Source organism: Oncorhynchus mykiss, chromosome 3 (assembly GCF_013265735.2).
Source record: "Oncorhynchus mykiss isolate Arlee chromosome 3, USDA_OmykA_1.1, whole genome shotgun sequence".
Taxonomy (NCBI): domain Eukaryota; kingdom Metazoa; phylum Chordata; class Actinopteri; order Salmoniformes; family Salmonidae; genus Oncorhynchus; species Oncorhynchus mykiss.
The window spans coordinates 57,094,789-57,105,906 of NC_048567.1; the positions used below are offsets into that span (position 1 = coordinate 57,094,789).

The window sequence follows — 11,118 nt, forward strand, 5'->3', positions numbered from 1 at the left end:
ACTGTATTTTTTTGTGAAGAATCGACAACAAGTGGGACACAATCATGAAGTGGAACGAGATTTGTTGGATATTTCAAACTTTTTTAACAAATCAAAAACTGAAAAATTGGGCGTGCAAAATTATTCAGCCCCTTTACTTTCAGTGCAGCAAACTCTCTCCAGAAGTTCAGTGAGGATCTCTGAATGATCCAATGTTGACCTAACTGACTAATGATGATAAATACAATCCACCTGTGTGTAATCAAGTCTCCGTATAAATGCACCTGCACTGTGATAGTCTCAGAGGTCCATTAAAAGCGCAGAGACCATCATGAAGAACAAGGAACACACCAGGCAGGTCCGAGATACTATTGTGAAGAAGTTTAAAGCCGGATTTGGATACAAAAAGATTTCCCAAGCTTTAAACATCCCAAGGAGCACTGTGCAAGCGATAATATTGAAATGGAAGGAGTATCAGACCACTGCAAATCTACCAAACCCTGGCCGTCCCTCTAAACTTTCAGCTTATACAAGGAGAAGACTGATCAGAGATGCAGCCAAGAGGCCCATGATCACTCTGGATGAACTGCAGAGATCTACAGCTGAGGTGGGAGACTCTGTCCATAGGACAACAATCAGTCGTATATTGCACAAATCTGGCCTTTATGGAAGAGTGGCAAGAAGAAAGCCATTTCTTAAAGATATCCATAAAAAGTGTTGTTTAAAGTTTGCCACAAGCCACCTGGGAGACACACCAAACATGTGGAAGAAGGTGCTCTGGTCAGATGAAACCAAAATTGAACTTTTTGGCAACAATGCAAAACGTTATGTTTGGCGTAAAAGCAACACAGCTGAACACACCATCCCCACTGTCAAACATGGTGGTGGCAGCATCATGGTTTGGGCCTGCTTTTCTTCAGCAGGGACAGGGAAGATGGTTAAAATTGATGGGAAGATGGATGGAGCCAAATACAGGACCATTCTGGAAGAAAACCTGATGGAGTCTGCAAAAAACCTGAGACTGGGACGGAGATTTGTCTTCCAACAAGACAATGATCCAAAACATAAAGCAAAATCTACAATGGAATGGTTCAAAAATAAACATATCTAGGTGTTAGAATGGCCAAGTCAAAGTCCAGACCTGAATCCAATCGAGAATCTGTGGAAAGAACTGAAAACTGCTGTTCACAAATGCTCTCCATCCAACCTCACTGAGCTCGAGCTGTTTTGCAAGGAGGAATGGGAAAAAATGTCAGTCTCTCGATGTGCAAAACTGATAGAGACATACCCCAAACAAAGTATTAACTTAAGGGGGCTGAATAATTTTGCACGCCCAATTTTTCAGTTTTTGATTTGTTTAAAAAGTTTGAAATATCCAATAAATGTCGTTCCACTTCATGATTGTGTCCCACTTGTTGTTGATTCTTCACCTCCAAAATTAATCCAAGTATTCACTTACGCATACAACTTGGGGAGTAACAAAAAAACGATTTCAAATCTCCACTTGGGTATTCAATCCTCAAAGAAACATTCTACAAATTATATTAAAAAGAAATGGGAGGAGGAACTTAACATTGAAATAACTTATGAAACATGGTTGAACATATTAGAGACTCAACAAAGCTCCACCAACTCAAGGTCACTGGGGAGCTTACTGGGGAGAAATAAGATCTAACATTGGAAAAATAATGTGATTTGACATAGAACAAACATTCATTTCTTTGTACATGGGTGAAATACCTGATAACTTACACAATAGAGAAACGTACTTCTTGAAGGTCCTACTGGCAGCCAGTAAAAAGGCTATCACTAGGAAATGGCTACAAAAAGACCCTCCCACAGTGACACGATGGATAGACATTGTAGAAGAAATACACCACATGACCTTTGCTTTAAGAACTCACCAGGAGAGAGGTCAAGAATACTGGGAAAAATGGGTTTCGTACATGGAAAAGGTCTAATTCAAAGATGTCAATGTAACTAATATGATGATGAAGGTATGAAGTGCACTGTAACTGCCAGATCTTTTTTGTTGTTCTTTTATTTGTACTTTCTTTGTGTTCCGACAATAAAAACTAAGTATAAAAATATTAAAAAATCTCAAAGTTCTGTCAAATTGGTTGCTGATCATTGCTAGACAACCATTTTCAGGTCTTGCCATAGATTTTCAAGTAAATCTTAGTCAAAATTGTTAATCGGCCACTCAGGAACATTGTCTAGCACTGTCGTCTTGGTAAGCAACTCCAGTGTAGATTTGGCCTTGTGTTTTAGGTTATTGCCCTGCTGAAAGGTGAATACATCTCCCAGTGGAAAGCAGACTGAACTAGCTTTTTCTATAGGACTTTGTCTGTGTTCATAGCTCCATTCGGTTTCTTATTTATCCTGAAAAAAAACCCCAGTCCTTAACCATTACAAGCATACCCATAACATGATGCAGTCATCACTTTGCTTGAAAATATGGAGTGGTACTCAGTAATATCTTGTATTGGATTTGCCATAAACATAACACTTTGCATTCAAGACCAAAGTTAATTGCTTTGCTACAATTTTGCAGTATTACTTCAGGATGGGGGAGCTGTGAAAAAAGAGACTAATTGGTCCACTAATACAGGACTCGTAAAGGCCCAGTGCACTACTTTTGTGAAAAAATACTAAAATAATGTCCGCGCTACAGACTGAAATATTTGTCTGCTAGTACAGGACTTTTGTGAAAAAGCACCCTCAGTTCCCCTACTTCCCACCGCTATGCAAACAGGGTGCATGTTTTGGAATATTTCTTATTCTGTATTGTTTAGTAATTACAATGTTGTTGATCCACCCTCAGTTTTCTCCTATAACAGCCATTCAACTCTGTAACTGTTTTAAAGTAATCATTTGGCTCATGGTTAAATCCCTGAGCGGTTTCCTTCCTATCTAGTAACGGAGTTTGGAAGGACACCTGTATCTTTGTAGTGAATGGGTGTATTGACACACCATCCAAAGTGTAATTAAGAACTTCACCATGCTCAAAGGAATATTACATTTTTCACCCATCTACCAATAAATGCCCTTCTTTGTGAGGCATTGAAAAACCTCCCTGGTCTTTGTGGTTGAATCTGTGTTTGAAATTCACTGCTTGGCTGAGGAACCTTACAGATAATTATATGTGTGGGGTACAGAGTTGAGGTAGTCATTCAAAAATCATGTTAAACACTATTATTACACACAGATTGAGTCAATGCAACTTATTATGTGACTTGTTTAAGCAAATGTTTTCATTTAGGCTTGCCATAACAAAGGGGTTGAATACTTATTGACTCAAGATGTTTCAGCTTTTCATGTTGAATAAAAAATACATTATGGGTTATTGTGTTTAGGCCAGTGACAAGAAAATCCAAATTTTATAAATTTTAAATTCAGGCTGGAGCACAACAAAATGTGTGAAAAGTCTAGGGGTGTGAATACTTTCTGAAGGCTGCTGCTGGACAAAATCAGGATGGCACAAGCCTTTGAACCAATCATTAGATGGGGAATATGCATTATGGGGGATGGCCATTAGAATGAGGTGTAGGTAGCGTCGTGGGAATGGTAATGGTTTGAAAAGGCTGTGCCGCCACACCATTAGACATTTTCCAGGAAGATGCCAGGGAAACTGAGAGCTTGGTGCCCTTCAATAAACCAACATTTTGCTAGCCTGGTCACCGATCTGTTTGTGCTGTCTTGCCAACTCCTGTGGCTATTGAATGACCATAGGAGTTGGCAAGACAGCACAAACAGATTATTGACCAGGCTACTGAAGTAGTGCTTGTTGCCCCTGAATGAACCACCATTTTACTGCAATATAATAGCTGATGGAGGACAGAAAGAGAGAAAACGACAGATTACAGGCACAGATAAGTGAACCAAACATCCTGACTGATCTCCTACCATCTGTCGGCTTTGTTGTGTCTTCCCAGCATTCACCTCGCTGCACCTGATAGCCACAGGCGTGTCCTGTTTCCTGGGGGCGGGCCTTCTGTCCTTTCTGGCCTACGTGTATAGCCAGCGCTTCCACAAGCCCTCGCAGGAATCCGCCGTCATACACCCCACCACACCCAACCACCTCAACTACAAGGGCAACACTACACCAAAGAACGAGAAGTACACGCCCATGGAGTTCAAGGTATTGTCACAGGTATTCAAGGATTCTCACACACGTAGACACGGACGCACGCATGCAGACACGTGCTCGCATACCCACACCATGAAACACCATTTTCTGCGTAGCACAACGATTAGGTAACACCAGTCATTCATTTGATTTTGACAGGAGATTCCATATGCATAGGTTTATTTCATTACATTAACTACTGTACAGGGAATAGAGATATGGTGGGAGCTCAGAACATATATTTCTTATTTCTCTTCACCTGGTTTCCTTACTCCACTTTCTGTTCACAGTCTCAGTCCTTATTAATGGCCCTCATTAGCCTGTTATACCCATGGACTCCCACTGCTGTTTATAATGCTGGAACCAGCATCTTTTGAGGGATGTAACACCTGTGTGTGCCTGTGAGCCACGCTCCGATCTCATCGATCTATCCCACAATGGCATTGCCCTCCCTGCATGTGGCAGGGTTAGCCCTAGGACCGACGTTGTATCATGATCCACCTAGTATACATACTGTTTTTGCAGCATTATGCGGCAGGTAGCCTAGTGGTTAGAGTGTTGGACTAGTAACCGAAAGGTTGCAAGATTGAATCCCCGAGCTGACAAGGTAAAAATCTGTCGTTCTGCCCCTGAACAAGGCAGTTAACCCACTGTTCCTAGGCTGTCATTGAAAATAAGAATTTGTTCTTAACTGACTTGCCTAGTTAAATAAAGGTACATTTTAAAAAATGATATTGCCCCATAATTAGTCAAGTACTATGCTAGGACGCTCTTTATCTCAGGTGACGGTTGCTGCTTCTTAGGGTGGAACCTGATTATTTTCTGAAGATGTTAGCCACCAGCTGGCTGAGTGATATGTTTGTGGCTGAGTGAGGCTGGGTCCTCATGCTGGGCCCTAATTATGAGAGTCATACGTTGAGAGCAGTGTCTCATTAGGTTAACAACCAGACCAGGCAGGTTTCATACTACAGGTAGTTAGCTAGCTATTTGCCTGGCATCCTCATGGATTTCTCTAAGTTTCACCATTAAGTGCAGCATTGTCTGGTTTAACCAGGCTACCTAGCTAGAGCCACTGGCTCAACCTGAGAACTACTGCTGTTATTGTTGCTTTAGCCATTACATTATGCGGTTATTTCTTCACAGGCCCTCACCACCCAACGTTGTTGTGCATTTCACTGATTCTGTAAACCATTTACAGAGCCGTGTTTGGCCTGGCTGTTAACATAAATGACATTACTCAGCAGCCCTCCGTAAAGTGTTCCCTTCGTCGGCACATTGTGGCTTCTAGCTGCCACGACCTGCCTCTAAAGTGCAAGTGTATTAAATTAAGTGTGTCCCAAATGGGACCTAATTTCCTATATAGTACACTCATTTCCCTATGGGCCCTGGTAGTGCACTATAAAGGGAATAGGGTGCCATTTGGGATACAAACTAAATGTTTTTGTATTGCGTTTTTTGGAGCCACCTACTGTAATTTATTCATGCCTCTCATATTTGTTCATTGATTACGCTTGATGTTTGGCTGCTAAATCATATTTGTTGAAGGGTTGTACCTTACTTAGAAATCCACTTACAGTACCCAGCACTGTTGCCCACTTTTCAACCTGTAAGAGTCTAATATATTGATATTGCTCCTGTCTGAGTCGTTGGTAAACTAACCCATCTGTTACAGCACTGGTATAAAACTCTTATGTCACTGTTATAACACTGTTATGACTGTTTTCTCTACTCTTCCCACCTCACCCAGAAAAACACTTTACTGAACAGTACGTACCTTTTCAACTGATCAGTGTTTTTTGTCTAATTTTGTAGCCACTGTCACCTGTTATGACACTGTCTTCTCTCCTCCTCTAGACTCTGAACAAGAATAACTTGCTCCCAGATGAGAGGTCTAACTTCTACCCTACACCCCTGCAGCAGACTAACATGTACACCACCACCTACTACCCCACAGCGCTGGGCAAATATGACTACAACAGGCCTGACTCCTCCCCTTCCCCCTGCAGGACCTATAACAACAGCTGAGACACCCCGCCCCCACCCCCATGGCCCCCGGCACCGCCCACCCAGACTGAACTGAACTCCACCCCAATCACAATGGTGACAGATGGAATGGTGACTGAACCCATCCATTTTTGCTCCCCTCTCCTTTATCCCATGGTATCTACCAAATGGTGAGAGGGGTGTAAGGGTATACCTGGAACATACCATCAGCACTCTGTATAGGTGCTGATGCCTCCATTAAACTCGCTAAGTAGAGCCAGGAATTTGATCATAGTTTGGGGTATATTTTGGGGGGTGTGAGTACTGGACATCACAGTGTCAACGTAGTGCTTCGGTGGAGAGATAAATGATGAGCTCTATAAGACACTATAAGCTACATTATGGAGTTGAATTACTTATCCCTGTGGAACTTGACAACCTGAGCGCCTTACTGAAGGTGTTGTGTTGCTATCCAGAGAGGCTAGAGTTGGCCATAGGAGAAAACTCTCTTCCCTGGTCTGTCTGGTCACCTCTATGATTGAGTCTCTTTTTAAAATGTAATTTCTTTTTTTTACTCCCTTTTTCTCCCCAATTTTCAATCTTCTCTCATCGCTGCAACTCCCCAACAGGCTCGGGAGAGGCAGCCTAACCGCGCTCCTTAACACCACCACTAGTTTAACCTGGAGGCCAGCCACACCAATGTGTCAGAGGAAACACTGTTCAACTGGGGAACGGGGTCAGCCTGCGGGAACCTGGCCTTCCACAAGGAGTCGCTAGAGCGCGATGAGCCAAGTAACGCCACATCATCCAAACCCTCTCCTAACCCGGATGACGCTGGGCCAATTGTGCGCCATCATATGAGACTCCCGGGCCATGGCCGGTTGTGGCACACCCCGGGAATGAACCCAGGTCTGTAGTAACACCTCCAGCACTGCGATGCAGTGGCTTAGACCGCTGCACCACTTGGGAGGCCTATAAATCTCTATGACACCAACATACCCTCGGTCTGCAGCATCCATCCCCATGATAAACACCTAATTCTCCCAACAACAAAAGCAGTTACCCAGAACAACCCTACCAGCGCATATCATTTTGTCTGTCCTTCAGTATGGTGGATGCGAATCGGGAGGGAACAAAAAAAAGAACTAAATTAATTCAAGAGATGAAGAGATCAATATCAGTATTGTGTTTGGAGGTGGATGGATGCACTCAGGTCACCTCGCCTCATCAAATGACACGAGGAGGACAAGTACCTGGGACCTCAGCTCTGCTGTTGCGCCATGTTTTTGGGTGGTACTATGGGACCAGGGGAACAGAGGCACATCCAGGAATGGCAGCGTGTGATCTGTTATAGGAAAAGTGCCTACACTAGACCACATAGATACAGACATACTCACTGCTGGAGATAATCTCTATCTGCTTATGCCCAAACAAGGCCCACACCTCAGGCTGGCTGTGTTATGTACTGTATGGGTATGTTCACAAGGCAATGTTTCCCAGGGAATGATCTGAACATGGGCTAGAGAGATGAGGTGTCTGACTGAAATACAGTGGGAATCATCCAGCTTTGGGTATACAATAGACAGGATCATGTAGAGTCAAATTTGACTTTCTATCACTTCTTTTTTATGATGATATAAAGACTTTTGGAAGGAATTCCCTTGGTTCTAGAATGGAATGGATGTATTCTACTGAGTACTATACCTACCTACCGCTCAGTGGTCATATTAAATATGGCCAGTGTGCAGAACTGGACTGCAACCGATTTTATATGATATCGTACAAGGTGGGATAAAAAAGTAGTGGGGCATTTTTTTATGAGGGAGGTTATTTGTTTGATGTTCAAGAGAGCAGTAGGATAGGAGGAAATATTTTATTTCACAAATAAGGGATAGCTGATTCACTTTTGAGTTTCTCATCGGTTTCACACCACAACATATAAAAAAAATCACAGCAGCTTAGTAGCCAATAGGTGTCTGACAAATGAAAGGAGAATATTGCTTTATTACAACCACGTCTTTATTTTTGAAGGCATGTTATAGAAGAGTCCAGAACTTTATTTTTGAAGGCATGTTATAGAAGGGTCCAGAACTTTATTTTTGAAGGCATGTTATAGAAGGGTCCAGACCGTTTTTGTTGTTGTTGCAATTTCACTTGTTTTTGAGAAACCAGCGAGTCACAACCTCATCCTCGTTGTGCAGTACGGGAGCTCTGAAAAAACATGAACAAATGCTCCAAAAACACTCAAATCCTTTTAGAAACGCAAAACCTTCAGTATAGTGATGCAGGTCTTTAGATATTGTACACGTGAAATTGTGTCATTGCGAACTTTATCCGCAACATTATATTCCATTTTGTGCAACTCAAGCTGTTTCCCCTATCCAGCTGTTCCATTCTCCTAGTGGCCTGCTGCTAAAATGGACGGAGAGGTATCATTCCAACAAAATGGAATATAACGTTGCGGATAAAGTTCGGAATGGCACAATTTCATGTGTACAACATCTAAAGACCTGCATCACTATACTGAGAGGGTTCCTGTTTCCCCAAGAAAATGTTTTGAAGCATTTGTTCATGTTTTTTCAGAGCCCCCGTACTGAACAACAAGGATGAGGAAATGACTTGCTGGTTGGGGTAAGTTAATTCAAATAAAATAAAAAGTGAAATTGCAAAAATAAGTGTCTGGACCCTTGTATAGTACTGAATAATTCAGTACATATAAAATTGAGATTTGGTTGTAAAAACACACACTATTCTCCTTTAAGATTTTACAAAAATAAAATAATGTAGAAGCAAATATTCAGACTGACTGTAGCGAATATCAATGTGTCCCTCTCTTTACAATGCTAAATCATGCTTAAAATGCTTTGGTATGAGATTATTGTTGTGTGTGTGCGTGTGTTTGCATGTGTGTGTGTGTGTGTGCGCGCATGTTGGCGTGTGTGTGTGTTTGCTTGCTTCGTATGTGTATGCCTGTGAGAGGGAATGAGGAGAGGAACAGACAACTGTATGTATTTTGTACAATGTAAATGTAATTCTTTCTTACATATGACTGTGTATATAATGGGATCTGTAAAGGGGTATGTGCATTTTTTCCACACATTATGATGATAGCACTCCTAATGTTCCACTGGGTTTCCATATGTTCCATGTATAAGATGATAATCACTGTAAGTTAACGAGAGCTGCGCAGTTCTCATAAGGAAACACTATTTATAGTGAAGCTTGGATCATAAAGGGCATTTCAGAAACAGAACTGAGCTATATTTTATTATTATGCCCGCTGTTAAAATGAATGCTAATTTAGCAGCAATGCTTTCAGTTCCACTCATAGAAATGGTATGATTCTATTCTATCGTTCTAATTCTATAGTTCCCGTTATATGCACGAGAGCTCTATCTGTACATAAGAGACAGCCTTCGATCTGCAGAGCATTAATGACATCTAAAGGTTAGTATAATGTAAATGTATATTGTTGTATAGCTAACACTGTTTAAAAAAAAAAAAGCCTTAGTTGAAAAAAATCTATAAAAAGTGCAGCAGCTATGTACTCACCAACCATGGGGTTTGTAAGGGGATAGAGTTTGTCAATGTGACTGGTTGACTACGGCCTGGACAACTTCTCCAGCTGTTTTGTAACTTTCTATAGATGTACAGTTTGTCCAGATCCTATGTAGTATCTTAATCCCCGTTTATACCTGGTGCTAACATACATGCCTTGTCCTGATTGTGTCCACATCCTGATTGTGCCAACATATGCAGACAGGTATAGATGATCAAAAGACACATTATGATCTGATTGTGATTAGATCTTACTGACCACCTCTGGAGGTAGTCAGGGACTCATTCTGTCTGGCTATCTCACAAGTCTCTGGACAGTGAAACTATTTAAATCATAATTATATTGCCTTCTAAAAGAATTGACATGTGTCTTAAAATAAATAAATAAATATTATTTTGAAAGAAATCCATCAAATCATTTTCGTACAGTGAGGGACCATGAAATCTGGTCACAGTGCGGACACGGTGGATGAATAAGGCTGTCTGTCTAAACGCAGCCTTATTCATCCACCGTGACACGGATTTAGTTTTTTTACTAAATGTTCACCAGGTATAAATACGGTTTAGACAGCCTGTCCTTTTAGAAGCACTCGTGCCATTTTAATACAAAATATCACCACAACAGTTTAAAAAACATAAACATTTTAAATGAACAAGAACAAGACACAGAAAATGGTGAGTAGTGTATAGTAACAGTATTACGATAGTCCATTGACTAGATCAAAGTAATTCAGCTGTTTAGAGGATTTACAGCAACCCCTCCACCCAGTGGTTTTCCTTTTCCCCACTTGCCTGACCCACATTTTTTGGGTTTGTGATTGGCTCCCCCTAAATGATGACTCCCTTTGATTGTCTTCCTCTGGCCCTGTAGTAATTTTTGATTGGGCAAGCTGGATGTCACATTGTGAATCTTTGTCCCCTGATTGGCTCGGTGCCCTTCTATGCAACTGACCTGGTGGTACTATTAGATATGTGATGTAGACTGTAATCACTGCCTTTTAGACACTGTGAATTTTTTGGTACTCTATATTTTTGTATATTGTACATTATAAAGGATAATAAACCTTGATGCCAACATGGCGTGTGTGTGTGTGAACTCCATCATTCCATCAGGTCACTCCAATGCCTCTGCAAATTACGCTATGCGGTATGTACAGGTATCACCTGAAATTGACAACACATCATCCCTATCAATTTATACCTAAACTTCCCTCACGCTGAAAGTATCCATATACTGTATGTAGCCTACAGTACTGTGCTTGGCAGGGCTGAAAACAATCTGACAAGTCAGAAACCCCCACCCCACTCAGGTACAGTGCTTCCTCATTTGGCTGGGGTGCTGCCCTGGCTGTGCCTCTCCATTACCCAGAGAAGCATAGGACTAATGAGAGTGTCTTTATTGATGAATGCAGCAATTGCATTAATCACCTCATCTGCTGAGCTGACCCACAGGCATGGACATGATGGAG

At 41.6% G+C, this 11,118-nt stretch overlaps 1 protein-coding gene across 6 annotated transcripts in view; it reads left to right on the top strand.

Annotated features, from left to right (window-relative positions):
* The window catches only part of sema5ba (sema domain, seven thrombospondin repeats (type 1 and type 1-like), transmembrane domain (TM) and short cytoplasmic domain, (semaphorin) 5Ba), a 188,066-nt gene extending 177,337 nt beyond the window's left edge, over nt 1-10,729 (top strand). For 4 of the 6 annotated variants that reach the window (XM_036974744.1, XM_021597455.2, XM_021597461.2 and 1 more), the window contains 2 exons: nt 3,915-4,132; nt 5,963-10,729. In XM_036974744.1, the coding sequence (XP_036830639.1) occupies nt 3,915-4,132; nt 5,963-6,133 (389 nt within the window). In that variant the 3' untranslated portion in view covers nt 6,134-10,729. The remainder of the gene's footprint in view (nt 1-3,914; nt 4,133-5,962) is intronic. The other 2 variants (XR_005050753.1, XM_021597457.2) reach the window with 2 other exon arrangements.
* The last annotated feature ends 389 nt before the right edge of the window (nt 10,730-11,118 follow it).